Here is an 18,202-nt window from a genome sequence, read left to right on the forward strand (position 1 = left end):
ACTTCACTCGAAGTTCCTGGTGTAGCCTGCGAGCCCTTCTTGTAATAACGTAGTGTAATTCAATTCATACTATCTTATGCTGCGTTCTTTAAGAGTCATACCTGAATTTACTATGTGTCCTTTATAATAGGATCAAAATGAATAATTTTTTCCTGACCTTCACGCTTACAAGCAAACATTGACATTATCTGCACGGAATCACACAGCATTTCAACAAGGCATATATCACTTAGTATGTGTAGGGCTGGAAGGTATGTTAACATGTTTAATAGAACACTATCCCTCAGACTATCCCTGTGAAAAGATTGGCACAATTTGTCATGATTAGTACGAAAATAAATGTTGTACAAAATAAAATTCATTGTGCAACACATGGATAAAACTTAGGCCTACATTAAGATGAACTTGACCGGAAAAGGTTGAGAAGCCAAAATGCTACAGGAACAATCGCGCTATTCCTTTAATATTTGTGGTGACAAATTATTGCGTGACGTCATATCAAGCAAAGCAGTCAAGCGTTTCACGTCAAGAGATGTAGTATTCTTTGCTTGTGATTTGCAAGACTTACTTGAGCGGCAACCGGCAATGGTCGTAATCTTTTGCTCGAGGGAACGTGTTGCCTCGCAGGTATACCTTAAGCCTCAGGACGAATTTGTAACATTATCAGTTCAGTGCATTACAGGTTAGGGACTTAGATAAGTTGTATTAGCCTGTATGTACAAACATCAATGATTTATATATGCTTTTGTTGCTGAAATTGCCGATACTGCAAGGTAACTATGAGCAATGCTGGAAGTAATGTTTCAAAAGCATCCACTGCTGTGCAACCAAAACAAACAAACAGTGCGGTACAAAGCTTTTACGATCCATTTTTGTTACAATCACAACAATCATTGTGTCTCTACCCTTATTCCACGGCACCAAGAAGCCCTGTGACATTATTTCAAGAGAGTTCCTCTTTCAGTGTCCCTATGCAAAAGTGCCCACAGGTTTTCACATTCTCACCACAGGTATTTAAAGTTCTGCGGAAGTTATGTTTGGTAACCATATATCCTTCTTAAAAGGTTTTGGTGGATAATTGCTCTGTCGTGGTTCTGTTTTGTAACTTATTCAATTTGTTCCTGTTTAGGGTGCTGCTATGTCATGGCAAGGTGCTTATGGTGGAGCATCTGCACAAGAAGTGGTTCTGACTCCAACTACTTTACCTCAAAATTTAATCAACCCAGGTAAAAACACTGCAATTGAACTTCTTCTCTTTCTGACTTTTGCATATGTTTGGTTTAAATTTTATGTATTTGTGACAACATTGCACAAAAAGTCAGCAATTCCTAGTTGATTGATCTCACCCTATTCCTTTTCTCTGCAAACATAACAATGTAATCTTCTTTTTAGGGGTTATTGCTGCAGGAACCCCTGAATTTATTCATCCACGCAACACAAATTTACCTCAGTGGCTAATGTCACCGCCAGTTGTTGAAAATGACCCTGCTGTTAGCTACCTGCCCATTACCACGGCATCAGTGACACTTACTTCTTCTGTAAGCAAAACTCTAATGACACCGGATGATTTTAAACTGCCACCTGACAAAAGTGAGAGTGACTGTGCCACAGAGCATAAGCACATTACACAACCTGATTGTGACACTGCTGATTTTCAATGTCATTCTACACCGATAGTTGCTGAGCCACACGCAGACGATGCATATTTTCCACTCGAATGTGTGAAGAATAAAGTTGACCATATTCCAGAATTGGATTCTGGAATTGACACACCTGATTCATCCAAACAATGTTCGCACTTGTGTGGATTTGACGACCAACTTGAGAAACTGTTTTTGCTGTGCAAACGATGTGAAAATTGTGACGAGTTTAAACATAAATTGCATGACAGGTGTTCACATTGTGTGTGCTGCATGTTTATCACTGCAATGCTTTTTACTGGTTTTTCACACCAAAGTTTGGATCACAGTGTGTTGTTGCGGAAGGTTTGTTTTGGTTGCCCTCTAGTTTTGTGCATGTATTGATTATCATTTTTATCCAGCTTGGAATGAACCTCACCTCTGATTCAACCAGTAATTCTGGCACTGACAAGCAGAACATGTTTCCGATTGGTGTATTTTGGGACATTGAAAACTGCGCTGTGCCTAATGGGAAATCGGCTTCTGCCATTGCAAACAAAATCCGAGAAAAGTTTTTTAATGGTTAGTGTTGATACATAGACAAACATTCGTTTGTAGAAGTCTTTCGATTTACTGCGTTAAGTGCCATGTTAAAAAGCATTTAAATGCATTTTTACCTGTATACATTGGAATTAACTTGTGCCACTTTGTCTATCAGACCATGCTGAAGCTGAATTTATGGCTGTGTGTGACATTAACAAGGAAAGTAAGCATGTCATTCAAGATCTCAATAATGCACAGGTAACTTGTAGTAACAAATCTTAGGTGCCAATATTAAGTTTTTACCTAACTTAGGTGAATGTGATTCATGTGAATGCAACTGCCAAGAATGCTGCCGATGACAAACTGCGGCAGAGCATTAGAAGATATGCCCAAGCTCACTCAGCACCTGCTACAGTCATTCTTATAACAGGTTTGTTTACATTTTGGTGTAATGTTGAATGTGCTGTATGTTGCACCACTGGGCAAACAACATTTGTTTTATTAGGTTTTCGCTTATTTGCATTAATCACAGTCAGCATGTATAGTGACTGTCATTGGCATTTATAGATGCATGTGAAGTTACATTCCTACTTGAATCTATTACATTTATTCAGAAATGTTCTGGGATATTAAATCATGTACACTGACACTAAATCAACAGAATAATCTTGTAAATTTTTAATCAGGATTTCATGTGTTTTGCAGGTGATTGCAACTTCACATCTGAAGTGAGCGATCTGAGACACAGACATAAGTATTTTGTTGTTCTTATCCATCCTCTGGCATCGTCTGACAGCCTGGTACAAGCAGCCAACACCGCTGTGTCATATGAGGAGTTTGTTTCTGACCTTCCTACTGTGTATCCTTGCAGGGTGAGTAGACAATGGCTTTCAACAGTGCAACTTAACTAATATGATATTTCAATATTTGCACTTTGATATAAATCATTGGTATTAGTTTAAAATATATGTGAATGACAAATGACTTGGGGTTTGTGTCAAAGCTGTTTATTGTGCTATTTGATTTCCAGTTATTAGCTAGGCACCATAACATGTTCTTTTCTCTTGTGAAGGAGGTTATTGGTGCAAGCTCTGAGACACACTTGTTTGTCACCAACCTTCCTGCCAACATTGACATAAACCTAATTCGAAACAAACTAAAGCAGTTGTCGGAGAATTGTGGTGGAAAAGTGATTAAAGTTCACCCACCAACTGCAACCATTAAATTCAGCAACGAAGACCTTGCTCGCAGGTATTCCTCATTTATTTTAGGTTTTGTTACCTTGAAGTTCAAAATTACCCAAACAATTTTTGGTCTCGATGTAGCTTTATTCCTTTAGTTACATTCAACGTTGTTATTAAACTTGTAACAATGAATTTACTCCCCCCTTAAACTGTTTGATTGACCTCTTATAACCTGTAGCATGTTTCCTCAGGTCATTGAAGAGATTGAATGGGGAAACAGTGATGGGGTCAAAGATAATTGTTATGCCCAAAACAAGTGATCTGTCTGCGCATTCCAAACATTTCACACCAAGAAATCGTGGAAATCAGGTTTTTATATTTATAATTTTGGCGAAAAAACTTTTCCATGGTGTTGCGAGATTTTTAATTTTTTTAGGTTTATCATGATTCCAGACAAAGAGCCACTCCAACGTAAGTATTTTGTAGAGTTTCCATCATTTTTTTTTAATGTGTACTGTACTTGAATTAATAGGAGACCTCGAAAGTATGATGGCCACAACACTGAACAAATTCGCAACCCTCACATCTACAAAGATGGTAAAATATATTTGCAGTTTGATCCAATAGACCGAATATTACAAAAAAATTTACCCACAACTATTGGGTCAATGTTGTAAAGTTTGCATCATGAAAGAAACAATTGCCTCAAATTTAACATGTATGGCTTAGTGGTTCTAACACACCCAGTATCTATATTATAACATAGTCATTGTCAAAATGGGTTGAACGTCATGTCCAATCAAATGATATGAGTTGTAAGCAATATTGAGTAAGCAATATTGGTTTATTGTGACAGCAGGGTCTGAACAGTACAATTGGTTGAGCTTTGCTTGGCCATAGTGTTTCCAACTAGTTTTCTCCGAATGGTTGCACCCAGTTTGGTGCCCAACATGTGAGGGTGATTGTATACAGTCACCACAAAGTGGAAATCTTTGCCTGGCCAAGATCATCCATAGTCACACCAATCTGCACTGATGAGACACAATAGGACGAAACTGTGGTCATCTGAATGCAGCTCACATAAATGACATGAATTGTGTTTGTGCGCAGCAAACGGAGTTCAACTTACCATCAGTAACATTGATTCGAAGCTGGGAGTAAAAGCCATTCAGGAAGCTGTGTGGGACATGATAACGGAACACACGTCTGTAAGTGGTCGAAGCCAAACCAATTTGCAATAGCTTTGTAAAGGGGGTTGAAACACTTCTCCGATTAAATATTGATATCATGTGTTGCCTGTTCTGCGGAGGGTGTGACGTAACGCTTGCTGTTTTTGGGCGCGGAAATATCATTTTTAAATTCGTTTGGTCCGGTAAAATTTTTTTTTTAGAAAATACCGAACCTTACCTTTTAACCGGCATACTTTTTGTACATTGTTTCGGAAAACCTATGTAGCACGTTCGCTCAAACCGGGCAACCAGGACATTCACATTCAGACTTATCGCGATGTTAAATTGTTTAACGTTCAGATATGGAAGCTGCAAATCCGCCCTCACAACCGCTTCACCGTGATGTGTGACGTCACAGTGCCCAACGTGAACGCCGCTTCTTGCGTTCTTCAACATTTGCACAGGAGAAAGATCGGCAGTAAGCGCGTGCTCGTCACCATCACACAGAGACAAAACGAAGACGTCGCCAACTTAAAGTAAGGCGCCGTTAACATTATTTAAATAGGAGCCTTCATTTAACGTTCCGCAAACCGTAACAATTTTTTTGAGCGAATTGGTAAAATTGTGCGGCTGAACCCACAATATTTGGGTAATAATGTTAAGAGTAATTGCTTGGCGAGTTTGAGGTAAATTCATAAGATAGTACTGAAATAAATTGAATCCCCGCCTTTTATGTTGCGACCCATGAAAATAGTTGACGACGGTCACCCAGCAGAAACATTGTTTTGCAGAAAAGAATTGCTCCCTATATTGAAAGAATTTGGATCTGAGGGTATTCATTCTCAGAAACTCATGGCGCTGTACAGTCAAAGGTGCGTGTTTCGAGAATCTAACCCTAATATAATTTCAGTATTGAGTCGAAGCAACAAAAATAAAGCAGCGTGGTTGTTGCTTGGTTAAGATTTTCCATATCGCCAATACAACATTCCATGGCGTCCCGGTTTTCGTCACTTTTCGTTCACATATTATGTTGCTGTTGCTGTCAGACATATTGTATTTTAAATTATCTGTTCTTCTGACATCTAAAAATAGTTATTTAGGCACTAAAACTAAGGACGTAGATGTTGGACTCGTACATGCAAAGTAAAGTGGTTTGAATTGTTCTTAAACGTCACCTCCTGCGACCGTTGTGTGTTTCTACGTTCGATTTTCACTACGTCCATTTTACTGTTACCGATTCGGCAGTGGAATGTTGGGAATGCAATCTTGTAACAGTGCACGTAGCCCGTCGGGACTACTGACTGCACAGAAATTCACTATTTCGATTTCTAATCTTTTAAGAATTTGAACGTTTTTGGCGCAGCTTAGTCGTTTCAATCGCCAATAGAAAAAAAACGTGTGATTCTCTATTATGATATTTGTGTACTAGGAGGCTCTAACTTCCTATTGTAAACATTACACGTTTCTTAGCTTCCATAGAAAGATCAAGTTCAGCACCTTGCACCAACTACAAGATTTCTTGGCGCTGGACGAGCGACCCGATGGCGTGTATGTGGTGCTTAACAGGTAGGTGTTACTTTTTCTGTCGGGAATATACACATGTGTCAATGCTTTAAAGTACCGACTTTTACAGAACCTTGGACCGGCCCAGTTACTCACTTTGTCAGATGCACTTTCGACCGGAGAGGTATGCAACACGTCACTGCTTTGCATTTGCAAGAAGCAAAATTACATGAATTATGATGCCCGCATTCTTAATAATTTCTGTCGCTGGCGCTAAAACGGTGCCCAATCGATGGTCAGATTTCGCTGGAGTAAAGAGCTTGTCTGTAAATGCGCTTAGTGGATTAAAATCCTTAATTTTTACGTCCTGGTTTCACAGCTCCAGTCATTCTGCTAGACTGGAGAAAATAGTAAAGTGGTGTACGGTTTTAGATCTGCACCCAACGGGTACCTCAAGATCGACATTGGCTTGCGAGAATTCTCGGCCAAACTGCACGCTTTGCTTCATTCGCACAACGGAATTGTCCACCTTCATGGGTAAATAAAGACTTGACCCGCGGTTTAATGTGATCGGAATTACGTTTTTATTGAACCCTTTCCATTCTGTGTACAGCAATAAGGTACGATTTATCTTTTTGTTGTATTTTGCAGGTTTGAGCAGTGCTACCAAGCTGAGTTTGGGATATTCCCGTACCCACAGGTTGTTATTTATAATACATAACGCACATAGCCTTTTTAAACAAATGAAAAACAGGATAGCTTTTAATCATTACAATATCACGCCAATCGGGAAAGCCACAAATCATTAATTTGGATGAAAAAAAAACGGCCAAAAACACATAACACGTTACGCGCAGTCTGTATGTGAATGGAAAATAATAGCAAACTTCTGTCATCCCAGGTTGATCTTATTGTATGTAGGACATGGACGGGGGCGTTTATCTCGAGCATCAAATATCTTACGTTCCCGGTGTGCAGATATTAGAGGACGGAACAAAATCTATCGTGTGGTCGCAACCACACAGCGACGCCGGTAAGCACTTTGTTGCCAACAATTACATATATGCACGGTGATGAGCAGTGCTTTTAAACCTTTTGCTGTTCTATTTATTTTTGCACGTTTGGTCATTGCATCTTCAAGATAGATTTTGCGACCGTTTTAGAAGTTATGTCAAAGGTCGGAAAACACAGTTGTCGCAAGCCTAAATTAAGGACAAATTAGACAGAAATAATTACGGTATATGACAGTTCAACAATAGCCAATTTTAGATGTGTCTTTCACCGTGCTTTTTCCCCTGCAAAATTTTTATTTACGTTGGAGTAAGCCATTCACCCGATTAAAGCTGTGCTTTGTGCAACTTTTCCATTTCAGGTTCAGACGCTGCGAGCGATATATCAACTTCTTCGCGATCCAAGACATCAAACGCAGTTAGCTTTTCACGAGAAATAGTGGAACTGCTGAAGGTCAGTTTGTGACGCTGGAGTTGCTTTGTGTTGTTGTGTCATATTGATGAAATGTTACATCTGTTTTGATGCTTTTGCGACATGTGTCGACACTTCCCCAACTCTTGCTAAAGTTGTAACCTATATTTCCTTCAATTGGAGCTCATTTGTCAAGTAATTTTGCATTTATCAATTTCGCCGTTGCCTATGATGGCGTAACCTTGGTATCAATGGTTGCTCGCACGTAATCTTCCCTACCATAGCAACCAACGAGAAGAAGGCGATTGATTCACGCCGACAAGCAGTAGTTAGGCGCGTTCTCGAACTTTTCGCCCTTTGTAACGCGCGACACCTGTCCCGATACGGTCGAAAAATCTTTGTTTCATGATGTTGTTTCTACACAGGCGCATCCCTATTGTTGTATACCAGCCGTAGACTTCCGGGCCGCCTACCAGACGCGTTTCGGCCATGCGCTACGAATCGGCGCTTTCTCAGATGTGGTTGAACTTCTGTCCACAATATCGCACGTCGTGCAGGTATGTGGATATTCGTGTTTTATGTGGGATGGGCCGCATTGCTCTGTTTTCGTTGCGAATGTTCGGCTGAATGGAATCAAGCTTAACCGAACGCTAGTAACGGCAGTTTTTTGAACTGGGTTGATTATGTGGGTCCCGAGCCGAAAAAAAAGTGCATTTTCGTTTTTCAAACGCATTAAACTTACCACACACTCAGTTCATCTATATTTACATCATTTATTTCATAACATCGTCGCTAATCAGGTCAAACTCGTCAAAACGGCGCTGGCATTTGGCAAAGGTTTTTCAGGCAAAATATGAGAGTTCATGACAAAAACACCGAGCAAAGTTGGATTAAAATACGAAATCAGTCGAACGATTCCAGCTATTTACACGAAACTGCTGTCGCTAAACTTATCAAAACAATATCGCGTTGCATCAGACCTAAAGCAAGCTGAACAAATTTACAGAATACAAGTTAATTCCAATACAAATCCATTGCTCAGCACGAATACTGGAATGCGCAGTTGGTTGGGTAACGAACCTTCTGAACCCTCACAGAATCGTCATCAGCCCACACTGCAGCCTGGAATTCAATCATTTGTTTTCCACATCTGTGCGTTTTGCCTGCCGCGCTGGTGGTTTTGGTCGTGTCGCATATTTGCACTGAGTATGTCTGGTACAGGTTCTCGGCTAAACAAAGTTCAGTTTTTTACTCTTTAGCACAATTTTCCCGTTTCGCCCAATTGTTGTAATGTCGCGATACGGTTTGATTAATGCCAACGTGAATGTAGATTGAACAACTTTATTTTGAAAATTTAAATAACCATATTGTGCTTACAAATAACCTTTTCCCTACTTCATTTAGCTAAACGTTATTGGTTAATGTTACAGAATACACCATTATAAAGTCCTAACTTAGTGCTTAACGATCACAAAGCTCAAATAAACCAAAACGAGGACACCAGCTCAAATAAATCTCCATCCAGGTCTTTCATTAAACCTACCCGGGTTGTGCAACAATTCGAGCATGTTGTTTGTTCCGTACTGTGCGTCCTCAGCCGCGTAGATGATCTGTTGCAGGGCACGTGTCATGCACAGGTTGCATGTGGCCGATGTCGATCTCTTGCCCAAAGTGTGGTTTCCCAATTCCGAACCGCTCGATCTTTTGGCGCGATCTTCCGTTCCGCAGCAGAGAAAAATCAAAAGACGTTCCACAATTACGTTAAATTAATCTTTTGTTGTTGTTACGCTGGCGTATTTTACATACGACAAAATTTTACCTAAGATAGATCAGATAGCAATTGATTTACAATTTTTCTTCGCGCTGTAACATGCGAAGTTCCAAACTTATTTTTTTTATTTACAAATTTAAACGAACCGTTGTCGATGACGTCACGTTCTGAACACAGAAACGATGATGAGAGTTCATGCAGTTTCTTGGGGTTTTCAATGGCAGTTTTACAAGAGCGTAGTTTGTTGTACGGTTCTGTCTGGCACTGCTCCACGGTAAAAGGACAATTCTGCACCAAAATACCTTTTTAATGTCGATACTGTTGCTTGGCGATTAAAGTTAATTTTTTTTGTTTTATTTGTGCGTTTTTGCGAAATTTTGAAAAAACGCACTTCCCCATTAACTCATATTACGAAAAATTAATTTGTATTATGTTTTCCAAACGCTTAATGTTATGTACATTTTTTTGGTAATTAACTTACGTAACTTACCTTATTCAAAAACGAGTCGGAGGGTGCTATGAACATCACAAAACAGGCGGCAAACACGCACAGCGCTTTAAAATCCTGTCGAAAATAATTCGTTAACCGACTCGATGAGTTGTGATCCCAGGTACTTACCATCATTTGTTGAGCTGCCAATATTCCTGCTTACCCGACAGTAACTTAAACGGAATGATTCCCAAATTTTCTGAAGCTTACCTATTTTGTGATGGAATGTTCAGCTTATGATAACAAACATCGATTATCGCCATTTTCGCACCTGCTTCCATTGTCTTCCCTTTCTGATCGTCCGTCTTTGATATCGGGACGCTGGTTATTGCCTTGCCTTTGAACCGGCATTTCATTCCCAAATTTGGGAATTTGGTTCACATTGTAGGGATTCGCGGTCGCGGTCGTGATATTTGTGTGACCATATGGTTTTAAGGAACTTTGGTTGTGATGTTTTAATATGTTTTGTTATTTTTTAAAATCGTTTTGCTGCTCAACCACTTTCCCATACACTTTTTGCCCAAAAAAACACAGATATGAACATGTACGACATGAATATAACTGTACACAGAATAATTTACTGTGGTTTTAAGATAGTGCAGTATTTTAAAATCGATTATTTTGAACCACCTGACAATATATTCAAAAAAGTCAAAACAAACCCAAACATCACAATTTGTATTTTTTGCTCGTGAAAATAAGATTCTTGTCACTTAGAGAATATGTGGCCATGAAAACAAACGTAAGGTTTTTTTTTGTGTTTGTTTTTATTAATCCTCTTCTTGTTTCCACAGGTAATGGGTGTCTCGCCCAACCAGCTAGTGACGCTTACTCACCGCTCACAGGTAAAACGCTTCACCCACGAAATCATCAAAATCCTAAAGGCGTCGCCCGACAAAGCAATTCTGATGGCACAGCTACCCGACATGTATCTCAAGTAAGCGCAAAACCCTATGTGGTTTTCTGCAGCAAGCGGATCTGTGTTAAAGTGTTCAAAATAACAATGCTTATTGCAAATATAAATTTTAAACTCTTTTAAACTCCAATTGTGGTGTCACAATTACCAAAATAAATTGTCAACTAAATGGTAAAAGAATATGCAAAATAGTTTTAAAATAGCACGGCAGTTTCATGAAAGAAAATCGGCCAAAAACGTATATGTACTGTACTGTAAAATAAACCTATATCGTGGTTGTACTGCTTTCTGTGTTTTTGCCAAATGCAAACTTTTCACTGCGTGCATTAGGACATACGGGCGTGCTTGGAACTTGCGTGATTACGGGGTGAGCGTGCTTTCCGATATACTTGACGATATACCCGATGGAAACATCTGTGTGTCTGGGACGGGAGACAACATCGTCTTGTCGCTGCCGTCGCGAGGTGGGTGTTGGTCAGTTTCGGGTTTTCTGGTTAGGTCGAATGTGTATGTAAGTTTGCTCATGTGGATATCCCCACTTACCAGTGACCTAGCAAATGCCCGTACCGCGGAAAAAGAACATATGTTATATCAGAAGCATGCATTTGTCTATTTGATCCTGCGTAAATGTTTGGAATACGCTGCTTAATCCAACACATATGCAACCACCAACCCCTACACAGATTGAGGTTTAAACTGATCCTGTATAGAAAACCACACCCTTTTGGAGTGAAAAACAACTTTTTGAAGATAAAACCGAAATCCACTACGCTATTTTGTTAATTTACGTTATTTAGCCATTACCTCAAACAGTGATTGAAACGCTCGGATGTCTATCGATGGTAGCATGCAGCCGCTTTAGTTTTATTAAATCAGATCGCGTAGCGTAAGTAACATACAAATGTAACTTCAACAAACGTATATTTAACTCAGAACGAACGACCGAGGAACTGGAGAGGGCGAACCAGTTTTCGCGCGAGCTCATAGAAATCCTAAAATCCCGACATCGTTGTCGCATGTCGTTCACTGAGTTCGTGCCAGCTTATCACCGACAGTTCGGAAGACAATGCAAGTTGTCCAACTACGGTTTCAACAAGCTGGTCGATCTCTTCGAATCCTTGCCCCACGTTGTAAAGGTAAACTCATGTCAGTAAAATGATGGAAATTTTAGTGACTTACTAATTCCAGTGTGTTGTGAATAGTAATTTCGAATCGTAATCTTATTTTTTTCGAAATCTCAATCCTATTCGCAGCCTTGACTCCAACAATGCTTTCTAGTTGTGGAGTTAAAAGTCCAAGTCTGCTGCTAGTTTTTATGCCGCAACGTAATATGCCTTCCACAAAAGTATTTGTTATTGTTGTTTTTTCAACTCCATACGTTTAGGTTGTGGATGGCACTGAAAAGTTTCTGCAACTTACTGATGACGAGCAACTAAAAGTCCTGACTTCGCAAATCATCGGATTGCTGCGTCATGCTGACGGGGAGTCTGTGCAAATGCCCTTGGCTCGTCTCCAACCCTCATTCTCCCACAAATACGGCTTCCCGCTTGTTCCGCATTACTATGGTTGCGATAGCATCGAATCTCTCGGCAGACGCCTGTCGCACGCCGTTAAGGTTGGCTTTGGGTGATAATTGTGTTTGAATGTGTTTTGATTGAATTTAACTATTGCTGTTGTATTAATGATCCCTGTTGGTTATGAAACCTTGTTTTTCTAGCATTGCCACCATAAAAGGCATGACGACTTCAATTGCGTTTTATTTTAACGGAAATAAGGATTGTGAATGGAGAATTCCATTTTCAGATCGTGCACGATTTTGATGGGACGCTCCTCATCAAACAAGCCGAACGCAAACCGATTCGACTTCTTTGTGCCCAACTTCTCGTTCTCCTTCTCGATTTAAACGTGGACCAAGCCGAAATGGAGCAGCTCCACCAAGCCTACAGGGACAGGTTCCTAAATGTCCATATGGTGTATTGTAGTTATGTAGCACTGGAAAAAGATAGTGACAACGTTTTTTTTGTGGTATTTGAAGGTACCATGAAGAGATCACGCCCGGGGAATACGGGTTTCTTTCACTGCTCGATGTGCTAAAGAAAGCTATATCGGCTGTAGCCAAGGTACGGAAATAAAATGCACCATTTTCCTTTAATGCGATAATTATTTGTGTACCAGTTCAACTAGTGTATAATGTTTTTAGGAAGAATATTATTTCAGGCTTAATTGTATGACCTAAATGTACCATTCTTTGGTTCTAATCCTTTTTAACGGGGGTCCTTCCTTGATTTCTTGTGGAATAAAATTGCGTGGTCCATTGTCTCGTTGGCTGGGCTGAGCTTTCGTCATACTCTAGTTTATCACATTTTGTCTGCTATAATTGATGGCTCATGTGCCTTAGTTTGAGACGAACGACAGCGAAACAGTCATTTCCCTCAAGCCAATCTACCAACGAGCAAAACGCATCCGATCAATTCTTCTTCAACATGGCGGATCGATGTCACTTGGGTAAGTTCATCGAAACAACGCCGTGTTTTTGACCGCGAACCTTCCGCAAATAACCCTTCTGGAAAATTCGGAAGTTATTTTAAAATGTTTCTTTGCTTGTATAAAAAGTATCGGCCACAACCAGTGAACTAACTGGTTTGTCAAAAATACGTGTTTTGTTTTTGGTGCCAACAACCACTGCTTAATAGGATTCATAATAGCTTAGTAACATCATGACCAACAGCGTTATTTATGTTCAATAACATTGTCATAAGTTTGAAAGTTTCATGTCTCCAACGACTTTCCGAGTGAATTGTGACTCCCCGTTCGTTGCAGCGAGTTCAATCGAGCGTATCGCGCTCACTATGGCGAGGCGCTGGACGCGGAACGTCACGGCTTTCGATCTGGTGAAGCGATGCTACGAGCTCTCTCCATGATCCTTATGGTGAAGGGTTTCGGCATAAAGAAGACGGTCGTCCTGCGCAACCACATGCAGCGTAAGTCTTGGTGTGATTTCAAACCGGTTTAGGCTTCGGTCTGTTTGTACTCGGGCCGTTCCCTTGTTGACGTTTGGACAAAATCACTTGTGTTCAAGATTTGAAAAAGATGTTAAGCGCGCCTAAATTGTCGTTCTTGTCTGCAGACGGGCCTTTGTCTACGTCAGTGACAGTTACGTCTGAAATCCATTTGTCGAAACAAACTCACAGCGCAGATGCGCCACCAAGCGGCATATCGAAACCGCCTCCCCTCCAAGAAATAATTTCTAACTGCGCTTCGGTAAGTTTAGAATTCCTGCTCTGTATGTCTGTGGTATCTACGTAGCAACGAGAATTACACCAACACTTGCTTTCACTGACAAGAACAGTCTGATAGTTTTCAGAATGTATATTTCGCCCATCGCCTCATAGACATCGTCGGTTAATATACATGGTTATTTCGGTAAATTTGCATGTACACAAAACTCAATCAAATGCTCTGCGTACACTGGAACTGATTCCGCAGCTCTCTCATCTCCATTGCAGCCACGCAAAGCGCAGAAACTGGACGTGCCCTTTTCTCCGAGTCTGAACACAGTCAGACGCGACGATAGCTACCGACCATACCAGCCAATAGCCAAGTGCCACGCTGCCACGCGACGTGAAGTCTCACCTCACGGCTTCTCCGCACCCGCAGCGAGGGACTTCCCCGCCGCTGAGAGTCGTGGCGCTGTGGGATCCGACCCGTTTTACGTTTTCGAGCCCAGCGCCGAGCAGTACCACCAATACCAGTGCGAAGCCGGCCGCGGCGACTACGTGACCTCGCAGAGCGGCCAGTACTTCCAGTTCAAGGAGGGATCGTACCAGTCACCACTCACGTCGTATGCGCCCTTTGCCGGGGGCGGCGATCTCAAGGTCAAGTCGTGCACTCCCCTGCAGGATATATTTCAGAGGAGCAGCGACTCGCAACCGGGAAGACGTCGTTTCAGTTTGAGTGTGATCACATTGCCAACTGGTACAACGTCCATATCCTCCACTCCCTCTCCCGATTCGGCGCTTTCCACTGATGAAGGTTGGTATGGTTACATAAGTTGTTACCAAACGCGCCATGTTGGTATGTCCACAGCACAGTTAAAGTTTTGTATCAATGGAGTTGGGATGTAATTTTTCTGCCTTCTGTGAAACTTTGTACGCCGTTTCAACCACAAACTAGGGCGTTAGAAGGCAGACTAAAAAAAGCTGAAATGCGATTTTCCGATATCGGCCCCAATGAAAACAAGTTCTGAAACACAAAAAATGTGACTCTATACATAAACAGTGGACATGATCAATACTTACATTTCACACTGGCGCTTTTGAACAAACGCCTTTTCAAAACAACTTCTAAATCCAATTTCTTTCCTTTGCAGACTCGAAGGTATCGTCTGACGAATCTCGCCTTCTGGAGCAAAGCAAGCAGGCCGCCACTGCAAGTCCTCTTCATTTGGTAACCGCATTTCCCGCCCCTTCCACATTGTGAAACGCTTCAACGAGTACATTGTGAATGAAAAGGTGCACGCCATTATCAAGCCAGCTCCTCGTTCTGTTACCTTGCCGAGAAATATGCGTATTTTTCTATTGCCAAATATGCGCTTTCGTGTCTAATACGTGAAATAGATTTAGATTTGTACCACGTTCACCGTGCTAGCTTTCCTGTTCTGCTTTACGTACTGTGATCAAATAGTATATCATGTTTAAGCAAGAGATTGCCGTTATCATTTTGTGACGTGCCACCTCCAATGCAGTTACACTTTTGTTGTTTTCTTTTCTTTCTCGCTTGCATCGTGTTCGTAGCTATTTCAATTGTGCAGTGTAATCACATTTATTTCACACTGCCATGCACAAAAAAATGTATTCTTTACATGCTAAAAAGCGGTCGATATCGTTTTTTTCCCAGCCATACCGTCATATACGTAACGTCACAACTGCCCTTAAGATGCCCTTTTCGGTGCTGGAATTGCGTCGATCGTGTTGTTAGCGTACTTCTCCTTTTTGCGTTGCGTTGTTACTCATAAGCACCAGGTACGTGTCACAGTTTTCCGCACGTATTTTGTAAACTTGTTTTCTATTAAAACATAGTTTGAATGTGTTATCGCTGTTGTCAGGACGACAGTTGGTGAATGCACAGTTTTCGCTTCCAGTGTTGTTCTCTCTTTAGCCCTATTTTGTTCTTTTCTTGATAACTATATAAAGGCCTGCTAACGGCCGGTTGTGTAATGTTAAATTTGAAACAATGCAATAAATTGTCGCAAACTTCACGCTCACACTTTGGTCATTGAAAGCAAGGCTGGTGCGACTTGATATACTTTCGCGCCGGCAGTTACCTGGTACAAGCACGAGGATTTGTGAACTCTACATCCAACTATATACAAGGAGCTTAACCATTTTTGTTTGGTCTCCACAGAATTCAGAAACTATACTTGATCGGCCTCGGAGTCGTGCAAATGTTTTAATATTACACAGCAAACGAGTGAATTCAATATTTAAAAAAAAAAAAATTCAATAATTGAACAAAAAATAGGAATTAGTTTGAAAATAAAGTAAAACAAGATTGTTTTCGAGCATCGGACGTCAACTTATGGTCAGTTGCTGCCTTGGCACTGGTTCTGATCCATGTTCACGTCACCGTTGGGGAGCTTTACGATCGAAACATCGCAGACTTCAGGCTGTAAGCGAAAGCAAATAAGAATGGCCATCATACGTTGTTTGCTGAACGTGGTACAAAATAATGAAAAATATTTGGTGTTTTGTTGCTCACGTTGCGGATAGTGAAGCGTGTTCCTGTAAGAATAGTCGCCTCAAGTTTAATCGCGACATAAACATGGACGAAACTATAAACATAACTTAATCGCGTGTTATATTTTAATCAATTTCATCTTCATTTTGATAATTTGTTTATTGCTCACTTCTGTCCATGTACAAACTGAGACCCACGGCCAATTCTGGCCAAATTTTCGAGCCGAAAAGTTTGCCCAACCTTGAATTCGTATCGCCTAAATTTTAAATATTCCCATTGCAAACTTTACTTACCACCCCGTCCTTCACTGCTTTCATTTTCAACTTGTATTCTATGTTCCCCTCCTCATCTATCTCAACTCTGTGGCACTCAATGACGCCTTTGATTGTGATTGGTGATTGTTGGAGTTCGGGCATGTCCATCATACCAGGCATGTGCAACATGTCGTTCTCGTCTTGAATTGATCGGTTAATCAACTCCTTCGCCTTGGAGGCCATTTCCTAAACACGAAGGGAAAATATTATTTATTACTTAGCTATACCACCGTTGTAATTTTGGGCTGGATTTTTAAACATAAACAAAAATCTATCAACAAGTTACGACTTAAAATTAATTTTCCAGCTCACTCGCGCTCGAAATTGAGAGCTTCCCACCCCTATATTTTTTCCCACATGTATATTTTTGTTTGCATAAGTTAAACCAGTGCTTCCCAACCTTTTTCAGTTCGCGACCCGCTTTTAATGCAAGTTTTATTGTGCGACCCACAATGAGACATGACCAAATGATGTTACGTAATGATAATGCAATAATTTCGTGATCTAATAGAAAACTGTAACATATAACATATGCTTCGCGACCCACCCATGGGTCGCGACCCACTGTGGTTTGGAAGCACTGAGTTAAACCAATGTTTGACGAACACGTCACACATCTTACTTCTCGTTCTTCTGGGTTACATGGCGTCTCTCCTGATCTTCTCGAAAATCCTGAACGTTTTTGCTCTTGGCAGCTATAACTGCTTAATGTTGGTGGTCCAGAATTGTCTCGTAAGTCGACGGCAGCCGAACAACTCACCGGACTACCGTCTGCTCGTAGAGCTTCCATATGCATGTCCACTCTTGTCTGGTCATTGGCGAACGCCGAATTGTACATTTTCTGTCAAATATGAATAACAGTCTGTATGTTAATTAGCATTGAATATAGACCTCTAGAGTAATGATTCGTAGCACTGTTTTAGATGAATAGAAGATTTTTTTAAAATACCCATGTATTTCGGCATTAGGGCATCATCATCACCTTTCTTTTGGGCATTCAATTTTGTTTTTCAAGCATTTAAGTCTATATAACAACAACAATATTATTGTACATCGTGTCAATGTGACCAGATAGGCCTACTCAAAAACACAACATTAAAGTTACTTTTCTTTTAAAGGAGTGCAGTCTTTCGTACGACATAGAAGACTTCATCCGTCTTGCTATTTCTTGCATTGTGATTTCGGCAAGTTCATCCATTGCGTCTTCTTCCTCGGTTCCCCAAGCTTGACTGAAAATTATCACGACCAAAAATAACACCAACTTCATTTTAAAAATTTTTATTCTCCCTGTTACCACCTGTACACATCATATAAGTCACAATTTACGAATATATAGTTTATCTTTGTATCATACTCGCCAACAGTACAATTTAGTCTTAATCTAACGAATCATTACAACCTTTTGGAATCTCACTGTGCTGTTGTGCCCTTGTAACAGAAAGCAATCAAAAGTTAATGTTTGCTATAAGGGCGCGACAGGTTTTGACGTGCTTTTTTCTTCGTTTGCTTAGCAAGTCGGACGTGACAGTTAGTCG

At 40.6% G+C, this 18,202-nt stretch overlaps 3 protein-coding genes across 3 annotated transcripts; 1 reads left to right on the plus strand and 2 right to left on the minus strand.

The window, feature by feature from the left end:
• The first annotated feature begins 677 nt into the window (after positions 1 to 677).
• On the plus strand, positions 678 to 15,785 carry LOC145890613 (meiosis regulator and mRNA stability factor 1-like). The gene is made up of 32 exons (XM_082981729.1): positions 678 to 1,010; positions 1,130 to 1,226; positions 1,393 to 1,985; positions 2,042 to 2,201; positions 2,338 to 2,420; positions 2,475 to 2,592; positions 2,868 to 3,034; positions 3,235 to 3,413; positions 3,598 to 3,715; positions 3,783 to 3,817; positions 3,879 to 3,943; positions 4,457 to 4,554; positions 4,876 to 5,051; positions 5,307 to 5,387; positions 5,986 to 6,081; positions 6,149 to 6,202; positions 6,451 to 6,555; positions 6,670 to 6,718; positions 6,940 to 7,051; positions 7,391 to 7,482; positions 7,866 to 7,997; positions 10,496 to 10,638; positions 10,948 to 11,081; positions 11,551 to 11,753; positions 12,002 to 12,232; positions 12,421 to 12,569; positions 12,653 to 12,737; positions 13,016 to 13,122; positions 13,438 to 13,598; positions 13,745 to 13,878; positions 14,124 to 14,649; positions 14,987 to 15,785. The coding sequence occupies exons 1-32, from the start codon at positions 780 to 782 to the stop codon at positions 15,094 to 15,096; spliced, it is 4,824 nt and encodes a 1,607-aa protein (XP_082837855.1). The 5' UTR covers positions 678 to 779; the 3' UTR covers positions 15,097 to 15,785.
• Positions 8,479 to 9,833, minus strand: LOC145888900 (uncharacterized). The gene is made up of 4 exons (XM_082979771.1): positions 9,702 to 9,833; positions 9,358 to 9,499; positions 8,984 to 9,154; positions 8,479 to 8,669 (listed from the first exon to the last, which is right to left on the minus strand). The coding sequence occupies exons 1-4, from the start codon at positions 9,831 to 9,833 to the stop codon at positions 8,479 to 8,481; spliced, it is 636 nt and encodes a 211-aa protein (XP_082835897.1).
• A 273-nt stretch (positions 15,786 to 16,058) lies between the features above and the next one.
• LOC145889861 (uncharacterized) lies at positions 16,059 to 17,957 on the minus strand. The gene is made up of 4 exons (XM_082980908.1): positions 17,773 to 17,957; positions 17,290 to 17,508; positions 16,647 to 16,853; positions 16,059 to 16,282 (listed from the first exon to the last, which is right to left on the minus strand). Exons 1-4 carry the CDS (start codon positions 17,932 to 17,934, stop codon positions 16,199 to 16,201), a joined length of 672 nt encoding a protein of 223 aa, XP_082837034.1. The 5' UTR covers positions 17,935 to 17,957; the 3' UTR covers positions 16,059 to 16,198.
• Positions 17,958 to 18,202: the final 245 nt, after the last annotated feature.

This window comes from Ascidia mentula, chromosome 2, assembly GCF_947561715.1.
Source record: "Ascidia mentula chromosome 2, kaAscMent1.1, whole genome shotgun sequence".
In the NCBI taxonomy this organism is placed as follows: Eukaryota; Metazoa; Chordata; class Ascidiacea; order Phlebobranchia; family Ascidiidae; genus Ascidia; species Ascidia mentula.

Coding starts and splice junctions, on each gene's coding strand:
- LOC145888900 (XM_082979771.1), bottom strand. CDS start 9,833: ATGGTAAGTACCTGGGATCACAACTCATCGAGTCGGTTAACGAATTAT. Junction 9,500..9,701: donor CCGACTCGTTTTTGAATAAG/GTAAGTTACGTA, acceptor ATTTTGGTGCAG/AATTGTCCTTTTACCGTGGA. Junction 9,155..9,357: donor ACGTGACGTCATCGACAACG/GTTCGTTTAAAT, acceptor GCGGAACGGAAG/ATCGCGCCAAAAGATCGAGC.
- LOC145889861 (XM_082980908.1), bottom strand. CDS start 17,934: ATGAAGTTGGTGTTATTTTTGGTCGTGATAATTTTCAGTCAAGCTTGG. Junction 17,509..17,772: donor TGCACTCCTTTAAAAGAAAA/GTAACTTTAATG, acceptor CATATTTGACAG/AAAATGTACAATTCGGCGTT. Junction 16,854..17,289: donor GTAACCCAGAAGAACGAGAA/GTAAGATGTGTG, acceptor CTTCGTGTTTAG/GAAATGGCCTCCAAGGCGAA.
- LOC145890613 (XM_082981729.1), top strand. CDS start 780: ATGAGCAATGCTGGAAGTAATGTTTCAAAAGCATCCACTGCTGTGCAA. Junction 2,593..2,867: donor TACAGTCATTCTTATAACAG/GTTTGTTTACAT, acceptor TGTGTTTTGCAG/GTGATTGCAACTTCACATCT. Junction 6,719..6,939: donor GGATATTCCCGTACCCACAG/GTTGTTATTTAT, acceptor TATTGTATGTAG/GACATGGACGGGGGCGTTTA.